Genomic DNA, 20,243 nt, shown 5'->3' on the forward strand with positions numbered 1-20,243 from the left:
AATTACTAGATTAGACTAGGTCTATCAGAAATCATCATTCACTTATTACGGAAATGAAGTTATTGTGTCCTTAAAATTATAATCATGTATATTTTCCATTACAATGCATACAAGTACAAAATTATTTTTCTGCTAAAAATATAACCTAAATAAAATTCAGAATGTGTTTGTGTAAACAGAAAGGACATGCCAGTTAAATTTTTGACAACTGCATCAAACATGCAAAAGCTCGAGCCAGCAGAAAAACAAGCAGCAAGGAAAAAGTGTCTTTGGCTGTATTTGACAGGTTGAGAGTAACGAGACAATTTTGCTGGATTTACTCTTTAAAGAGCATATTATACAAACACGCTAATTTTGAGAGCACTTAACCTTAGTTTAAAGGGGGGGGGGACACTGAATATTAATGAGATGAGCCTCAGGGTGTTTAATGAAAAGCTGTCTTTTTGAATGTGATCTAGGGTTTTAAACCTTTGTTAGAAGACATTTGGATGGAAGGTCTATTTGCCCTGGGAGTGCATTCTATCTGAACACACAGAAATTTCACTAAATGTTTGGAGGCACATGGTTGCAGAGAGTTTTCACTTGATGCTAAAATCACTGTTGCAAAAAATAAATAAAATTAAAAAAATCCACCGCCCCCCAAAAGCGAGCAACTCCTAGGATCTTCTCAAATGACCCAGATCTTTAGAGTGAAGTTTTCCTTTGCCTAGAAACTAAGTGGCTTTTCTTTTGCTCATTCAGCTGCTAGTTCTGGGAAAAGCCCAAAGAGAAACATTTAGATTGGAGGGGTCTTTGAGAAGATGTGACAGTTGACTGATGAGCATCCATAAAATGACAAAGAATAGTTGTGTGGAGCCGGTGCATCACATCGCCTCTCCCTGGGAAACTAATTGCTCTGAATTGTTAATAGTAACATTATTTTTCTGGCAATCATTTCTTTTGAATACCCAAAATGAGCATGAAACAGCTCCTTTGACCGGACATAAAAGTTAAATGTCCCAATGTTGATCAAATTAACTTCAGCTATGTGACAATGGACTATATTTGTGAGAAAATAATGAAGGGCACAAAGGGGAGCTTTATGCCAAGATTTCACAGTTGTAATGTAAAAATGTTTCTGTTGAACTAGTCCAGGGAACATTTCAATAGGAAAACAGAAGAGCACTGTCACTTTCTTTAAAAAAAAACACATTCATTTTATGGATCTGAATGCTCTAGATAATTTCAGGAAGTTTAAATGGCTGGCACACCAGGAACCACATTATCAGGCTAACATCTCACGTCCTTGTCCTTCACAAACTCTCTTCTAATACTTTTAAAGGACCCTATCCTACAGCTTCTACTCATTCCCTAGCCAAGGTATTAAATTCAGTAGACGCTTTTCCCCAGCAAGTGTCCAAAGGACATGACTAATAAGCCAATATGATTAATTAATACGACATAGGCACAAGCATTAATTACAGCAGATGTATGAAAGACTAAACTAAAACGTAAACTACATTTCCTTTCTTACTCTCACGTATAGCTTAAACCCTCCAACTTTAGAAAATACAAAAATGCAAGTATTATGCAAATAGGGCTAATTGTACACGGGAATTATCCAAAATGGCCCTGGAAGAATTTTTTTGCCCCCAAAAATATAAAGCAAGTGTCCTTATTCTCATTTGTAAAGCAAAATCAGTTTTGACTGTATCTGTGTCTGCCTAGAACAACGCAACTGACTTCTGGGAATTTAGTCTGCGTTTACATCAGCGTTGACAAAGACTCATTACACGCGCCAATTTTCTACATACACACTGTATATGTATTTGTAAATATACAAGCAAATATTTGCTTAACACCAGTGTAATTCCAACTGTCTTAGTCTTTAAAGGGTCCATCTAACACCACCTTTTCTTCACGCTTGCTAACTGGCAAATGCTAAGAACAATCTGGCTCAGCGCATACCAGCTAGCTGTCTTTAAAAGCATTCTTCTCACTATAGAATTCATTTTAAACATTATTAAAGCTAAATCACTTCAGAACACCATTGTAAGATTTAACCTTCCTCCTCCCCAAACATGCTATTATGATTATTAATAGATTCCCTCAGGAGAAAACTTTTAGCGGCAACTTTGAATCATTCACTTGACGCTTTTTCCTCTGTTTCCCCCCCGCCCCTCCCCTTCTCAGTAGTTTAGAGATGTTGCGCCGCTTTGTGCCTATGCGTTAAAACCTTGGAGTTAAAATAATTTTGGGGAAGCCAACTTCCCTGATGATTTTAACAGTTAAAAGAATTAATTTGCGCTTTATTTGCAAACTCTTTCCTTTTTTGTATTTCAAACTCCTGTGATAGCTTTTACCTTACATGAAAAGGCTGTACTTAATTCATGTTTATGAAGATGCAGCGTGAACAGAACGGCGCTTTCACTTACTCCCCCAGTGACCTAAATCAACTGTGAGAAGGTGTTTGTTTCATTCAGTGAAGCTTTAGCTCATTAAACTGTTTTCCTTCTCAGTATTGTTCACTGGGTTTGAACTGCATTGCTGTTAAATGCTCTTTAGCAGTTTAAAGGCTTTAAAGGAAAAGACTTATCAGTCTCTGTTTTTAACAGCACTAAATCTGCATTATTAGTTCATGCAGATAAGGGGATTTAAAAGCTCAGCTTGAAACCTCTCTCTTCTGTATTTATCTGACACTGCATAGTTCCAGTAGCTCAGCTGGAAATGTAGATCTATGAAGCTTTAAAGAGAGATTAAAGCCAAGAAAAGAAGTACTTTTCCCCCTATAGCCGCTCTCACTTTCCCTTTTCCTACTGTCTGAAGGAGTGATGGCAGACAATGGTCAAAGATGGTTCCCAAAACCCTCTGAATGGGGACACTGTTGGTGGTAGCATTCATTCAAAGTGAGCTTCAGTGTATTGTCCTCCCCAATCAGCAGATCAGAATAGAGTTTGCTGGTGGCTGCCAAAAGGTTAGCAATGCCGATGAAAGGGGTTTCCCATTATTCACTGCTCTTACAGAACTCCCCTTTTGTGCGAGTCAGCCCATCATTTCACTATGGAGGTCCGGATCTGCGGCTGGCTGCTCTCTCAAAATGAACAATTCATCTGAATGCAAGCTCACAGTAGTAGTGTGCAACCTAAAATCGAAGGTTTTCTTTTCTAAGGACAGGGGAGTTGGGGCAGTTTTTGGCAGTGTCACATTTTAATGATATACCATCATGACATCTCTGACCCACGGCTGACACTAATACTACCGTCTTATTACCTTACCCTTGCCAGGGCATCGTGGGAGGTCCAAAGCCAAAATTAGCTAATGAAGCACACTGTATGCTGTAAACAAGTGTGCAATAAATAATGCAAAAGGTTTATACAGGTTTGCTAAAGTTCCCTCGTGCAAAGCATAAGAAAAGGAGAGGAGACCAAAGGAGCCAAGAAAAAATGAAATAAAAACAGGCCTTTCCCACGCTGCTCTACGTAACAGAACTCAAAAATCTGTCTCAAACTGCACTGATCCTGATCTTACCGCGTCTCTGTCCCCTAAATAAGGGATCTTTTATAAACCACTGCATGCTACCTATTTGCAAACCTTCCGAGTGCCTCCAGTGTTTTCTGATAATTTGAACAGGTTTTACAAGTGATACAAGACAAGACATAGTGGATTTTTCCTCTTCATCCTTGCATCACCCCAAAAAGTGAAAATAAGTGCTTATTTTGGAGAAACTCCTACTTAGCCCTCTGCTGGGTGCACAGGAAAAGCACTTCTTTATACATAGTGGAAAAAGCAGTCTCTTTTGATAAAATATCTGCCTGTCTTTAAATAAAATAAAACTTACAGGAAGAAATAAAACTTTGGATAGAATGTGATTGAAAAGGTATTTATACTCCATTCCACATTTCAGAACCTTTTTCAGTGAAAATCTACATAGGGAAAAACGTCAACACTGCATATGCAAAGATGTTTTTCAACGCATAACTTAATTTGGTTCAGGAGTGTCTTTAACTTCTAGGTCGCTGCCAGAAAGAGTCACGAGAGTGAACAGCTACTTGTCGGTGGGGAACTCCTCACTGCATTTGCCATACACAGGGAAGGCTGCGAGCAGATGCCAGAAGGAAGAGACGCATCAAGCCTGTCCTTCCTCGCAGCCCCCTTGCCCACGGTCTAAGCCGTGTTGAGCAATGACTCCCCACGAGTCCCAGGCACTTGCTCTCCTCCCCTCAGCTAGCCGCAACGCGCTAGCCCTCTCCACCCAGGTGGCACCCGCTGCTGGTCTGTGCTGGGCGGTGGGACGGGGCTCGGCACCCGCCGCTGGGCTGGGACTTCCCACGCCGCAGCACTCGGTGCCCCACAGCAAGACCAGCCGAGCGACCCTTGCCCAAGCTTCGCTACGGGAAGGGCAGCAGCACTCCCACGCTCGTCTGGGGTCTCGCTGCAGAGCTCTCCGAGCCTGGCACACGCTGGCCGCCCCGGCAATGCTGCCGGAGGCAGCCCCGGCACGCTGCACACGGCTGCGGGCCACCAGACAGCAGGGACTGGGGCAGGAAAACAGCACATAAAGTGCTCTGCTTTTATTTTGTCCAGCCTAAGCAGTGTGTTTTAAGCACCACCTCGTGCCACAGATCACAGTGTATGCCATGGCTGCTTTGAAGAGACACTTTAAAGGTCCATTTCTCAGGCAAACATGAAGTCAAGCAGTACCTTGTAAGAGAAATACCGATTTACTTTGCCAATACACGTATGCCCATGCAGAAATAATTTTTTCTTACTCAAGAAAAAGCTGTCTTTTTTTCTGACTTTATAACTTCTAATTAGGGCAGCTGTAAATTGTTGGGTATTTTTGGGACCATCCTCTGTATTGCACCACCCATCAGATGAATCAACTCTGTAACACCATTATAAACCATGATGTTATTAATAACAGTGATGACTGCACACAAATGCTGTGTTGCTGCTTGAAAAAGATAAGCTGCCTACTGCACTCAGCTAGTATTGAGATTAAAACACCATGGGGTTTAATGTTGCGGGGGTTGGAGCTTGTGACTTATGAGGAGAGGCTGAAAGAGCTGGATTTGATCAGTTTACAGAAAAGATGGCTACGGGAGGATTTTGTTGCTGGCTTTATCTATTTGGTCGTTACAGAAAAGACAGAGCCAGACTCAGCAATGCTTGCCAAAAGATAAGGGGCGATGGACACAAACTGCTCTGAGGGAAATTCCGACTGGATATTAGGGAGAAAAGGTTTCACAGTGAGGACAGCCAAACGCAGTAACGGGTGGCCCAGCGGAGCTGGAAATCACCGTGCGTGGAGCTTTTCAAAGCTCAGCTGGATAAGCTTTGAACAACCCGATCTGATGTTGAAGTCAGCCCCGCTCCGAGCAGGAGGATGAACAAGAGACTCCCAGAGGTCTCTTCCAACCGGAATTATTCTATTATTTTGTAGCTGAAAACATACTTGAATGGCAGCTTTATTAGACTCCACGCAGACTAAAAAGAAGTTAATCTAAGTAACACATTTAAAAAATAAACCTGCTTTCTACTCTACAAGTTCTGGTGACTTCAGAGAGATTCTCCAATCTCAGTAATTTAGCTTAAAAGAATAAGCATCATAAACAGATCTGCAACTGGCACAGTCTAGAAAACTCTGGTAAGAAGTGACCATTTTCAGTTCACAGAATAAAAACCTCTACATTTCTGATGTGCCTTTCGAAACATCTTTTATACACTGTTTATGAACATAGAAGATTGAAAGAGGCTAGTAAAGGCTAATACATACCTATCAAGTACATAGCCAAGAGCCTTATGCCGTATTCCTGAGTAAACCGATGGGCTTGTTTCCCAAGCAATTAAATTGGAAGCATCATGGAAAAGATGAATGTTTACCAAGTCAAAGGCACTATGACAAAAAAGGAAAAAAAAATTAAAATGATTCAGGATAAAAGAAAAAAACATTTGTTGCATCAGCAAAGCATTCAACATAATAATACTTACTGTATTCTCTCTTATGTTACCTTAGCATTTACTCACACAGACTGTGCAAATTAAGCTATCGGCATCAGAAAATTGTCAAAGACTATCATCAAACTTATGACAACTCATCCACAGGTCAGACTGCATCTAGGCTTTTGCTTGAAATATGCATAATATGAAAATGAAAAGCTATTTGTCAGTTACAATTCACAGAAACCAAGCAGTACTCTCTCACTAAAATATTTTTAAAACAAAATTGAATGTGTAAACAAACAACTTCAAGTTTATAAAGCTGTAGCTAAATACCTAGTAGAACTGTGGCTTTGTAATAAACAAAATGAAAAGCTATTGACAGGAAAATTTTACTGGCTATAGGCTAAATCCTATCGCTGTATCTCCTTATCTGTCCCTGTGTGGAGAATGCCAAGACAACAGCGGTCAATCTGCACACCACTTCCAGTTGGGAAGAGGACAGGGGCTGTTTAACTCGGACTGTGCCTGCAGGATCGTAGAATCATAGAATCATTTGGGTTGGAAAAGACCTTTAAGATCATCAAGTCCAATCGTTAACCTATCACTGCCAAGGCCACCACTAAACCATGTCCCCAAGCACCACATCTCCCCGGCTTTTAGATACCCCCAGGGATGGGGACTCAGCCCCTGCCCTGGGCAGCCTGGGCCAGGCCCTGACAGCCCTTTGGGGGAAGAAGTTTTTCCCCATACCCAACCCAAACCTGCCCTGGCGCAGCTTGAGGCCGTTCCCTCTCGTCCCATCGCTTGTTCCTGGGGAGCAGAGACCGACCCCCCCCGGCTCCAGCCTCCTTTCAGGCCGTTGCAGAGAGCGATGAGGGCTCCCCTCAGCCTCCTCTTCTCCAGGCTGAGCCCCCCCAGCTCCCCCAGCCACTCCTCATAAGGCTCAGATGAGGAGCTAGCCTCAGAAAATCAGTAAAATTTGTGAAATTTCACAGCTTTGTTTCCTAACCTGTAAGACAGGAGTATTAACTCATCCTTTGCTACTTTGCAGTGAGGCAGGGAGCCAGACAGCGGTCCCTCCACCTGGCTGCGGGCTGGCTCAGCCAAAGCCCATCACATTCGCATCCCCTACCAACTACTGGTCGTGCACTCTAGAAGGAAATAACCCCAAGGGGTAAACGCTGTCTCGTATCTGGGAGCTCTGCACTCCAGGAGGAACACGCAGGAGTCGAGGACTGTTGTTACAGTGCCCAGTGTCTGCCTTGAAGGATGGCCAAAGACTGACAGAAGAGATTGCTGAGAAGAATCATATTGCTTCTATGGAAAATCTATGGATGTTGGTTTGGTTGAGGACAAGAGAATCATGGATATTCTGGAAGTTCCTTCTTAATCAATGAAATCAACTTCAAACCCCTATGAAACAGAAATACCTTGTTTTGCCCCCCTGCATAAAAGCTAAATTATGGAATCAGAGAATGGTTTGGGTTGGAAGGGACCTTTAAAGATCATCCAGTCCAACCCCCCTGCCACGGGCAGGGACACCCACCACCAGACCAGGTTGCTCAAAGCCCCGTCCAACCTGGCCTTGACCACTGCCAGGGATGGGGCACCCACAACTTCTCTGGGCAACCTGTGCCTGTGCCTCGCCACCCTCGTCGTAAAAAATCCCCTCCTTAGGTCCAATCTAACCCTACCCTTTTTCAGTTTAAAACCACTGCCCCTTGTGCTGTCACTACAGGCCTTGGTCAAAGTCTCTCTCTTTCTTGTAAGACCCCCTTCTATACTGAAAGGTTGCAGTTAGGTCTCCCCGGAGCCTTCTCTTCTCCAGGCTGAACAACCCCAACACTCTCAGCCTTTCTTCACGGGAGAGGTGTTCCAGCCCTCCGACCCTCCTCTGGACCCGCTCTAGTACGCCCATGACTTCCTACGATCACTATGTGTCCACCCTATTTTCCCATCGATTTGTTATGACATCTATTTATAACTACATCCTATTCAGTGTTAGTGCATAAGTTCTTTGACACAGGGACTGGAATTTGCTATGAGACTGCACAACACTTGCCTGATTTTGGCTGGTAACAGTATTTTTAACAATACTAATACTGCTAGCCTTACAACGTACCTGTATGCAACTATATTCTTGTACCTTAAATCGCTTCACACAATCCTACTTTTCACTGTGGCAGAAAACCTTCACATAGAAGGAATTTTCTGTTATAAACACGCCCAGACAGAGGCATTTCCTCCTGTCACCTACATTAATCACGTACGAGGTGTCTCTTCCAGTGAGCTGCGAGTCACCTGGGAGGCAAGCTGTCTTTCTGAACTTTGGTTTCCCACTGCTGACAGACGGGACACATCTGAGTGGCAAACAGAAAGCTATCCAGCTGTTATGGCCAAGCTGGCATTCTGCTTTATATTTGCTTTGCTTGTGGCTTTTTGTGTCCTAGAGACCTGGTCTGCATTTTTAAAAACTCTATTGTCTCACTGCTTTGCTATTAAGCTCTTTTGGTGATGGGACACGGCGAGTCACAATGACACCAGAACACTTGGAATACTCTTTTCACACAGATTTAGCAACACCACCACCACCCCCCCCAACAAAACCCACTCAAACAAACCGGCGTATGCAGGAGCTCCTGTGTACTGCATTGAGGGACTGAAGGAAAGGGGTCTCCTATGAAGCCCCCAAAGGGCTATTTAAGGGATAGCATTGACATCGTTAAGTTTTGGAAAGGAGGTCCCTCCGGCACCTGCAAAACGTGGTGTGCCCCATTAGCTCCTACATGCATAATACTGCTATGTCCTAAAAAAGCTGTTGCACTTCATGTTGAGGGCACAATTTTGGTTAGTGTTTCAAAAAATACATTTTGGGTAGGTTCCACAAATGCTAACAGTAATTATTACACTAGCACTGGACTGACAAGGGTAAAAAATTTCCTAGATTTCTTTAAACTTCTTTTAAACTATGAAGAAACAGAAATTACATACCAGAGTAGAGGTAAGTCTGTCCTAGAGGACTGTTAGAAGAAACAAGGCTATTTAAAATGCTTTATTCTCACATTCAGAAAAAATGCTAGCAAAATTTGGTTGTAGCTGATCGAAAGTAGCCAGCACTTAAATGAGAAAAGATGTTATAGGAAAAATGGAGGTAAAATGAAACTGCCACAGTCCTAATAAGAGTCAAGTCTTGCTGACATTTTTAGGCAGGATGGGGGTGGTTCTACTAGACCCGTTGTAAGCTCTCTGTTCCTGTCCTCGGCGGCTCAGGCACACTCCATGGACAAAGGATCTCTGTCAGCTCCCCTGCACAGACACGCAGGTTCTTGGTTTTCCTGTCTGAGATCCCTTGAAACAACGCTGATGGCCACAGAAATGCTCCTCAGCCCAGCGCTGCGCCCCCAGGCACTGGGTGTTTTGTGGCTATGCCCCCCCCCCCCTTTTGGCAGCTCTTATCTTCAACAGTAGTTGCAGACACATACTGATGATTTTGCGAAGGGCTCCAAACCCGTGCATTCTCCACTGTAGGATAAGCTAAACGCAGAGATGCTACTAGATAAAGCAATAAAACACATGTTCTCATTTCTCTGCTTCCCTGATGAACACCATTTGGGCTTATCCCACAGCTATCTATGGATTTCAAGCTGCCTCTTCCCAGAAAAATCCACTGAATCTCCTCTCAGTGTCTTCCCTCTCCCTGGGCCTTACTGCTAATGAAAGATCCATCTAGTGAGTTTTCAGTCCCCTTTGTGAGGTGAACCACAGCTCAGCCCCATCATCCGACCGTATTACCTTGCCTGGCATTTCCGATTCAAAAAACAGGTTTTCCCTTTATGAGAGCCAAGCATTTTGAATTTGAACAAACACATTGACTTTGCATTACTAGTCCTGTGCGCAGACATCTCTTGTATGAGAATTCAGTGTGGAGATAAAAAGCAACAGAGAAGGCAAACATACCTCCTGTTCAAAAAGGAGTTGCAGCCTGCCAGCGAGAACAGGGGACCAGACTTGGTCAGAGAGGTACCAAGCAGAAACCCCAAGCTGTGCACAGGGAGATTCCCCAGACTGCGACGGAGTCAGGGAACAGATCCGGACACAGCAGGTAATGGCAGTCAAAACAGCGCATGCACGATAAAGACACGCAGGTCACCAAGCAGCTGGCACGAAGGTCTCTTCCAAAGATACCAGTGGGGTTTCTTTGGCTACAGGGAGCAGCGTATCTTGCTGAATGAACTCACAGTGATGATAAAGTAGTCCTACTAGCCTTCATATTAAGATACATAATTAGTACATAACTACAAAACAATCTGGAGACGATGGCTTGAGACATCCATTCCTGTCTGAAGAATGAACAGAAAAAATCCCTGTAGGACAGGGAGAGACCTCATGTCACGAACTCGCCTCCTGTGTGAAGGTACCTATACTCCATCCCCATCTGCCTAAAAACTGCTTATTCTTTCAACTTGCTAATGAAGGACCTCCCACCTACAATTTCCCTGTCCTTAAATTAAAACTTTCATCGTATTCCCTGTTTTCCTGCAAATGAAACTGATTTCCTTCTGCCCTTTCTGCAGGGGAGACAGACAGCAACCAGTCTCCCAGATGGGGCGAGCCAAATTTTTTCAGCTCCTACTCAAATACTCCTACCATTCTTGACTCTCCTGTTCTTTTTTCAGCTTACCTAAAGCACAACGCTCAAAACAAGACAGAGTGCTCTATCAAAGGCCTTGGCAGCACTCAATTAAATAATTACCATACCTTCCCCCCTTCACGTCCTTCACATGATGTATCTATTAACACGTCAGTAAGATAATAATGAACCATATTCAATTTCTTCTCCCTTGATCCTTTTCTACAGTATCGGTAATGAGTCAGTTAGTCCCAATATTGTATTTGTGCTTTTTTTTGAATTCTCTCAAAGTGCAATGCTTTGCACCTCCCTGACTTTAATCTTGCAATCTTACTTTCTCTAAAATATCAAAACAATTTTGATTGCTGATTCTGACCTCTTGCAAACATTCCCAGGTTGGTGCCATACCTACATTTCATAAATGTATTCTCTACTCCATCCTCCCTACCAAGTAAAAAAATATATATGTAAACTGTATTTCAGACTCTAATGCATTCAGGGCACTATCTTGCACCTATTAACACAATGCCACTAAGAACTATGGGAACAGAAATAAATACCCCCACTCCCCCTTACGTTCAAGATACTGAAAAAAAAAGACACGAAAAAGTGCATGTAGTTATGTAGCTCGCTCTCATTTTTTCTTAGAATGAAATCTCTGAGTGCCCCAAGATTCCTTAATTCTTCATTCATGCTAAAGATAAAGCTAGTGAAGAATAATGGATGTGAAAAATCTGGATTCACAGAGGAACTCAACTGGGGCAGATCACTGAATCACAGAGGAGGAAAAAGAGGACAGTTCTCTGAAATCTTTTTAAGGCCACTTTTTCGGGTTTTTGGAAGCCCTCTGCTTTTGGCACAAGGTACATTCTATAATGATGTTTTCCAAGGCAGGGAAAATGAATAGCTCCCCTTCAAGGATTCACAAAGGAGTATTAACAACAAGTCTCCTGGCTATATTTTTATTGAACTATTAGCATGTAGAAACGTATAGATCAAAAGTCATGGTTATGAAAACTGCCAGAACTTTGTTCATATGCATATGCACAGAGACTGGCTTTAAACACTTATGCCATGAACAGAGACATTGCGCACTTAGACCTAATTAGGGGTATTTTCCAACCCCCCGTTTTTTCTGTAATATTTCACTTTCATTCTCCAGAAATTGTTCACAGTAACCTGCCCCTTCAACTCCTCATTAGAAACATCTGAGGTCTTGTTAGATCACGTGGACCATAACCGCAGGCTATTCCAGACACAAAACTACCACCACAGCTCACCTCATCACAGAGCAGAAAAAGCCGTGAGCCTCCTCACTCTTACTTCCCAACATACCCTTAGGAAACACGAGCATAGTATATTATCTGGTCAGAACATCTAGCTACAGACTGCTCCTTCCAAGAACTATCCTTTTTTAATATCCACCTGCAAGAAAACATTTCCCTTAAATCTATCTCTGAAGAACTTTTTTTCTTGAAAAGGCCTAAAAATAAATTCATGTTCTTTTTTTCTGCAAAGAGGAAATCCAAGAGGACAGGAGAGACAGAACCTGGAAGAGCCATGGTATAAGAGGAAAGGCCAGATTAGCAATCGGTGCTAAATACCCACTTCGGCAGATCTCTACTGCTGGAATCACATGCTGTGTCACACCGATCGGGAAAAATTAACAAGAACCTACATTATCCCATAGCTGCCTGCCTGATTTCTGGGTCAAAAGTCTGTAAAAGGAGAAAACCTACTGTTTTTTCATTTTTTCACAAACTGTTTGCTTAATCTAATAAACATGCGTACGCAAACAAGCAACAACACCGTTCAGCACTCAGAAGTCAGCCTGTGTGAACATTCGTCAGACTTTAAAATCAAACTTGCAATTTTAAGACGTGAAATGACCACAGGAGGAAGGGAAAAATGTTGAACATTCACATATATTACGTGATTATAACATAAATAAGCAGTAGAGACTAAAACTATGATTAAATGGTAAAAAAGTATAGTCAGATTTCCAGGTAGGACTGGAGAAGTCTGAACCATCTGCGGGTTTATTGAGCTCTCCTTGTGTTAAGGCGGGGAAAATTTTCAGGCTCTCTCAGGTACAGTGTTTTGCACAATCAGCTGCTCCCCCCAACAAACACTATTACTATTACTACTGTTATTGGTATTAAAGAGAGCATTTTCAAACACAGCCAGTAAATAGCCTGTTATGAGATACACCTCTTGTCAATGCTAGTTGGCACTGCTTCTTCCGAAGACAGTGATCTAGCACGTAACACCATAACGATGTTCAACTTGTTTTCATATAGCTGTCTGCTCCCCTCAGCCCCCACCTCTTTAGGCTGTTGGATGATCCCAAGAGCAAAAAAATGTTTGTTTCTTCTGTAGATTTTCACAGCACATCTTATGAGGAACTCTCTCTACTTTGACGAAAGCCAGGTTACATTGAACTCAAGTAAGTCTTGCTGAGTGCTGCTTCCTCAGCAGTCAATGCGTGCAGAGGCAAGAGGCGTGCTGCCTGCTCTCCGCTGCCCTCCATCAAACCCTACTAGCAAGTGCTGGGCTCAGGTGCTTTATGCTACTGTAGGATGAAAACAAGCAACCTCACAGAGAACGGGACCATACCTTGGGTTTAAAATGGGAATCCTGACCTGAATACAACAAATAAAAAGTTCTGTTCCAGTAAAAGTAATATAGTAGGAACTGGTTTTAAAAAGCTGCATTCCTTAAAGGTACAGTCCTTCCACTGACTTCAGTGGAAACGGGACTGGGCTTAAAGGGCTGGTTTAAAGAGTTCCTAGAGAACAATCTCTGTCCTCAGAAACCCCAGAGGTGAGGGCTGCATGCACCCAGGCAGAGGTATCTGGCCCAGGTGAGACGCTGCAGAGCCTCGGCTGTATCAGCCGTGATGGGGAGCGGTAGTGGGGGGACGCCTTTACCTCCACACTGTGACTGCTGTGGCCTTGGTCACAGACACCAAGCTTTTCTGATCATGCTTGATTGAGAGGTTGCTTGTGACCCGAATTATCCCATGCTAATTGCACACACACATGAATACTAACATCACGTTTTGTTATGTGTCATTACAACTTACTGAGCGTTATGTGTTCAATAAATAATAAAGCAAAGCAACTGTTCTGGAACCAAGCTGTTCCATGAATAGACCAATCTATACATACAAATACCTTCTTTGAAATAGTTAACGAAAACATACATAGTATACAGATAATCGGAAATAACTTAAAGATGCAACTTACCAATCAGTAATACACCATCTTGTTCGAATGAAACCTTTTCTGGACCACTTGCACTGAAAAATAAGCAAATAAGAATCAGTCACCTTAAGTAAAGGATTACTGTGGAAGTGAAATGTACTTATACAGAGAACAAAATAAAACAAAGTTCATCCATACGCTGTAATAAGCACTACATGCCAACAGACGTACCTTGAAAACATATATAGTGTCTCTCATAAATCCTGGAATTATTTATATTTTTGGTCCTGCAGCAGTTATAAGTTTATGTGTAAAATTAATATATGCCCTTGTAGTTGTTTATAGATGAAAGATAACCAATTAGGAAAGCTTTACAACTGTATTTATGCTTAGCCTAACCCAGCAAATTCTTACTGCCTATGCACAAATGTGTTGGCTTCTTTGTAATTTTACCTGAACTGTAAAATGTCATCAGAGATTTACATCAAATTAAAATGAATGAGATCTGCCAGAAAGCTATTTCTCCTGCTGAGCCAACCCACCCAATATTTCTCTAAAAGTTAAGGGGAATTTAAATAATGGTAAAACATTACATTTATCAAAACTGCAACGTCCGCGAGAAAGCCACAAATCAGCTCATGCCAACATATGGCACTTATGATACAGCAAAAGGATTTTTTCAGCACCACTCCTAAGCCACTGCCATAAATTACAACCTCCCACAAAAAGACATGATTCTGCATCCTATTTATTCACTGTTAACAATGAACGTGGGGCTAGGCTAATGTTCTCTGGTAATGAATATTGCACCAGACAGGCCTAAATAATGATGCCAATGATTTTGTAGCAAAAGACTGCAACTCCTCTTTGTGAATAAAGTGCCAGCCATAGCAGGGCATCCCCCCCGTTCGGGGGTATCGCTCTCCTAAGGCACTGCCTTCAGACGAGACTTGCCGGATGTATTTATCCACCTCACTGTCCGCAGACAGTCCTCAGGAAATTTTAAGGTCCCGAACACCACTGAGAGAGCAAAGAGCCTCGCAAAGTCTAAACGGGCGGTTTTCTAATCACCCTTCAGGTGACACTTACCTGTCTCCCACCTCCTCCCCTCTTCCCGCACCAACATGGCAACCGCAGCCAAGACCAACCAGACCTAACACCACTACTTTACCAGGGCCCCTTTCCCATTGGGGTTCTCCTTGCATTCAAAATATGCTTATCAAGATTTTAAAGTGTTTATTTTACTGAATAGCTTATAGTCTTGAAAGCTTGAATGTGAAAACTGTTTACTGATATGCAGTTGTTCCCTTCTATCCAAACCCAGGAAAATGTGCAAACTTACTTGTAAATGACAGCTTATTTCATTGACTGCACTCAACTTCAGAGCTTGTAATTTTGTGGAAAAAGTGTTACCTACATGCTACAAAACTAAGTAGTAAAAAATTGGCTACAAAATTGATGCACAGTTACGTACTCCAGATTTGGGGAAATCTGTTTTTCGTATTTCTTACTCCAGGTGGCAATTTCAGAATCCCCTTCTGCAGGCTTGTGGGACCTTCCCGCACAGACTGCTACAGCCAGATTTTACTGTGAGAGCCGCAGGGAAAACTGCAGCCTGGCTGCTTACCTGAGGCCCAGCTGTGCTGGCCCTGCCGAACGGGGGCTGGAGGCTTTTCCTGCACAAATTGTAGCAGCTTTGCATTGCTACAGCAGCGGGCCGCGCAAGGAAGCAGTGCTCTCCAGACCGTCGAGTCCAAGGACAGTGACTAACAACAAAGTCTTTCATGCAGTGAATCAAAATTTGTATTTTGATACTGTGGACACACAATGAACAGCTTGCTTCTGTTCTTGACTTGTGTCTCTACTTACAGTTGGCTTTCAGTAGCTCACAGGACATATATTAAGAGGGAATAAAATAAATTAACAAAACAAATGTTTAGCCAAATGTAAAGATTTCCTACAGACTAAAGAAGAAAAACCTCCTAAACCCAGAAGGATTCTACAGAATAAATGGACTTCTCTTCTGAGCATCCGTGAAGCTTACACCACCCCCCGCAGATCCATCTGACGACTCCTGGCAGCTGACTGCATCGATTCTGCAACTACAGACAGGGGGAATAAGTGTTTTTGAGATATTTAGTAATTAACATCAGTTGTTTGTTCAGTGCTTAAATCTTTTAAGAATTTGTGCTTTTGAAAGCAAGTATATTTGCCTAGGTCTAATAAGGTCGCATTCAGGGGGGAAATCCTAACAATTCACTACTGAAATCCAGCTGACGGATACATTCAGAGGGGAACTAATTTCGCTGAATCCTTATTACTTTTGTCTTAGGAAAGCCCAATTTCTGATTTTTCTTAAACTGCAGCTCTACTAAGAAAAACTCTTGTGGTGACTGTGAATAAATATCTACTTTATTGTAATTTCTTTTTTCAACACTGAAAAATAACCTCTTCTGTAGATCCAGCAGTCACTCTAGTCAATTGGGAAATGGCTGGCTGGAGGGCTAACACACCAAATCTTCCTAATACTCCGGCCTTCATGGCTGAACTACAAATCCCATAATCCAGTAAGGTCTCTTCTATTCACAGTTTCTGTGATGATCATGATAGCACAGTTACAAGTTGAGATTTGGCAAAACATCAACATTTATTCAAAAGTAAAACAATGAAAAAAGTGGCTTACATCTAATCTCAATCAAAAATGGGGAGCTCTGTCATTTCATTCTTAAAAATAACTATATTGAGCTTTTGATTACTGAAGAACAATATATAGAACTTAAATAGTCCAAACCTATGATGTGGCCCAAGCTGATATCTTCAATCAAGCTGTCATTTTTCATTTGCTATTTTCCTCTTTGGCAACATAATAGGTACTTCAAAAGATGTAACATTAAAACAGGGCCAACTAGATCATGTTGCTTAGAGCCATATCCAGGTGGGTTTTGAGCATCTCCAAGGACAGTGATTCTACAGCCTCTCCGGGCCCCTCTTCTGTTGTTCACCCTCATGGCGAAATCTTTTCCCAGATTTAGTCAGATTTTCCCTTGCTGCAACTGGTGACCGCTGCCCCTTGTGCTGTTGCTGCCCACCGCCCAGAGGCACCCGGCCCCATCCCTCAAGAGCCACCAGCTGGCCACTGCAGCCAGCAGCGTGGTGTCCCCCACCTCCCTCTCCCGGCGGCACAGACGGGCTCCAGGGCTTCTCCTTCCACATCCCGAGCTCCAGCCCCGGAGCTGCCTCTGCTACGCTTGCTCCAGTCTGCCCACGTCTGTCTGCTACAGGGAGCTCCCAAACAAGACACTGGAGATGTGACGTGGCCTTGGAGTGCCAAATAGATGGAGGAATCCCCTTCTGGGACCCAACACATCCTGGGATGCTGTTGGCCTTCTTTGCCGCCAAAGCACAGTGCTGGCTCATGTTCGACTTGCTGTCCAACAAGATCTGGGCCCTTTTCTGTTTTCTGTATAGTCACTTCCAGCCTGTACCGCTTTATGAGGTTATCCCACCCCAGGAACAAGGCTCGGCGTTAACCTTTGCTGAACTCCACGAGGTTCCCATCAGACCATTTCTTCAGCCTGCTGAAGTCCCTCTGACCAGCAGCTCTGCCCTCCAGCATACTGGCTGCTCCCCCAACTTGACACCATCTGCAAAGCTGAGTGTGCGCTCCATCCTGCTGTCCAAGCTGTTAACAAAGCTGTTGAACAGTTCAGATCCCAGCATCGACCCCTGAGGAACACCACCAGCAACCAGCTACCAGCTGGACTTTGTTCACAACCCCGTGAGACTGGTGGCTGGCCAACTTTCCAGCCATTTTATACTCCACCTACCCAAGTACACGTCACCAATTGGGCTTCAAGGATACTGCGAGAGACTGCATCGAAGGCCTTGCTAGAGTCCACACATGCAACATCCACAGCACTCCCCTCGTCCATGCAACTGGTTGTCCGGGAAGATCTGGTCCATCACCTTCCCCTGACTGAGGAGAGGCCACCTGGGACCCTTCTGGAAAACGGCTGTGACATTTGTGTTTTCCCAGCCCTCAGGAACCTCTCCCTTTTAAGATGGCGGTGAGAAGCCTCGCAATGGCATCATCTATTTCTCCCTTGGATGTGCCCTGCCTGCTGCCATGGGCTTACGCATGTACAATTAGCTTAAGGTTTTGTGCGACCAAAGTGTATGAAACCAAGAGTCCTGTTGTCAATCCTCATCCACTTCTCCAGCAGGCCATCCCACAGGACTTCACTCTGATTCTGTCACTGACGACCTCACCAACACAAGCAACACCAATATAAAGCATGCCCAACCCTCAGCGCTGCTGCCTTCTTCTGTTTCATACAAGCCTACACTGATACAAGCCATTTAAAAGGTATTTGCAACACAATTTATATTTCGTTATGTGGTAAAATACAGAATTTGTTATAGTAGCTTGGTGTTTCCTCACATATACACTGCAAATACCAGTTTTAAGTGCAGTAGTATGTAGTAGAGGCTATTTTGCCAAAAATGTACTTTAATAAGTGTAACTGAAATTCTGACACTTCTCTATTACAAGTCCTTAAAAAAAAAAAAATTAAAAGTCACAATTTGAAAACTTGTAGTTACATTCTGCCAGCCTTTTCTTTGTGAATAGAGTCTCTCAGGAGATCATGCTGACCTTTTAAAACCCCCTAGAAACACCACCTACATAAATAACCTCTGCTACATCGGGTAAAAGGACCTCCAGACAACATTAACATGAAGAGAGAGGTTATAGAGGGCTAATGTCAAAAAGCACTGTGAGCCATAAGTAATGCACACAAACCATGATTGATAATGACTAGCACAGAGCCTTAATTCATCTTTTCTCCATCATTTTACTGAGAGGGACCATATCAAATTAAATAGTGACCCAGCAAGGGTTTATTCAACCATACAAAGCAGGGGCATGAAGGAAAGACATATTAAAGTGGCAATGACTGCAGTGTAATTGCAGCTTCTTAAAGGAACACCACAGTTCAGAGGAAGATGGGAAATCTTGTACATGAAGCAGCCGAATGCTGAGCAGCAAGAACAACTCAGGCACCAGGCGATGTTCAGCACTAACAGGCCCGCACCACCGCCACGAGAACAACTCCTCAGAGCCCAGGAACCTGTGCTTCGCCTACGCGCAATACGCTCACTCTTTAACTAGCCAGGAAAAGCAGCATGTATTACGACAACTTTCCATAAAAACCATGCCAAACGTAGTTCCTGCCCCAAAATTACTCCCTTTCTTTCCTTAGATCAGTTTACAGAACTAAAGAATTTATGCTCTTGTGTTTTTAGGAGTTTGTATACAAACTGTTCAAAGTGCCTTTCTAATTTCCCTGTATTTCAGAATATGCAGTATATGGAAAACTCAAGACCAATTCAGCCTTTGAACACTATCAAGCATTGTAACAGCAATATCAGTCATATTTTTACCGCTAAAGATTTTCAGATGTCATTACATAAATTTACAAGTCTGTAAATAAAAATATCTATGGCACTCATCAAAAAAATGTATGGTGAGAGCTTAAGCATATGAAGTCAATCTATTGAATGACAGTCTATTATCTAGTGTAATAATTTAATTGACAATTTGCTTTTTCACATAATGCTTTCATTACCCTTTCTTTACCAGAAAATACAGCATAAAGAATTTAGTAAGAATATATCTATTGGAAGACCACATTTTAAGTACGTGTGCACGATGTAAGCAAATCTAAGAAATATGCGATAAAACCTACACTTGCTCCACTTATTTTTACATACAAAACCACGGGACATGCAAATCATTATTGCTGTCAGCTTCTTCCTATACAGACCACCAGTGAAGCAGCCAACCAGTAGCAATACATAATTTCTTCACTAGAAGTTACTTTAGAAGACAGAAATACAATAATGATGCAACTTTTGAAAGAAAGATCAAGTCAAGTATTTATTTGTAAGGAAGCTGTAAGTTACCACGTCAAGTTGGCAGAAGGCCTGTGGAAGCACTAGGTATGAGCATACACCTGGTGGGGCAGAGGTTCAGGGGTCCCTTTTTCATCTGTTAGACAGCCTCGAAGGACCGAGGGGACAAAGGGGAACGCAGGAGCGGGGATGCGAGGTCCGAGGGGCCTGACCCTGCCAGCAGCTGAAGTGTAATGCTCCAGTCCAGGACATTGCCAAAAATAGCTGAAAATAGTGGTATGTGTTTGAAAGCACAACACGAACTACCAGCCTGTTCTCACACACCATATCCACTGTCAGAGATACAATATTTCTTTCTGTTTTACAAGGCACTGTCGTGGTTTAACCCCAGCCGGCAACTAAGCACTGCACAGCTGCTGGCTCACTGCCCCCACCCCAGTGGGATGGGGGAGAGAATGGAAGGGTGAAAGTCAGAGAATTCGTGGGTTGAGATAAGAACAGTTTAATAATTGAAGAAGTAGTAGTAGTAGTAGTAGTAGTAGTAGTAGTAGTAGTAGTAGTAGTAGTAATAA

At 42.9% G+C, this 20,243-nt stretch overlaps 1 protein-coding gene across 1 annotated transcript in view; it reads right to left on the minus strand.

The window, feature by feature from the left end:
* INPP5A (inositol polyphosphate-5-phosphatase A) overlaps window positions 1-20,243 on the minus strand; it is a 253,168-nt gene that overhangs the window by 88,969 nt on the left and 143,956 nt on the right. The window contains exons 7-8 of the mRNA XM_082311162.1: window positions 13,801-13,853; window positions 5,756-5,875 (exon numbers count right to left, since the gene is read on the minus strand). Of these exons, the coding sequence (XP_082167288.1) occupies window positions 5,756-5,875; window positions 13,801-13,853 (173 nt within the window). The remainder of the gene's footprint in view (window positions 1-5,755; window positions 5,876-13,800; window positions 13,854-20,243) is intronic.

This window comes from Platalea leucorodia, assembly GCF_965183815.1.
Source record: "Platalea leucorodia genome assembly, chromosome: 4".
Lineage (NCBI taxonomy): Eukaryota > Metazoa > Chordata > Aves > Pelecaniformes > Threskiornithidae > Platalea > Platalea leucorodia.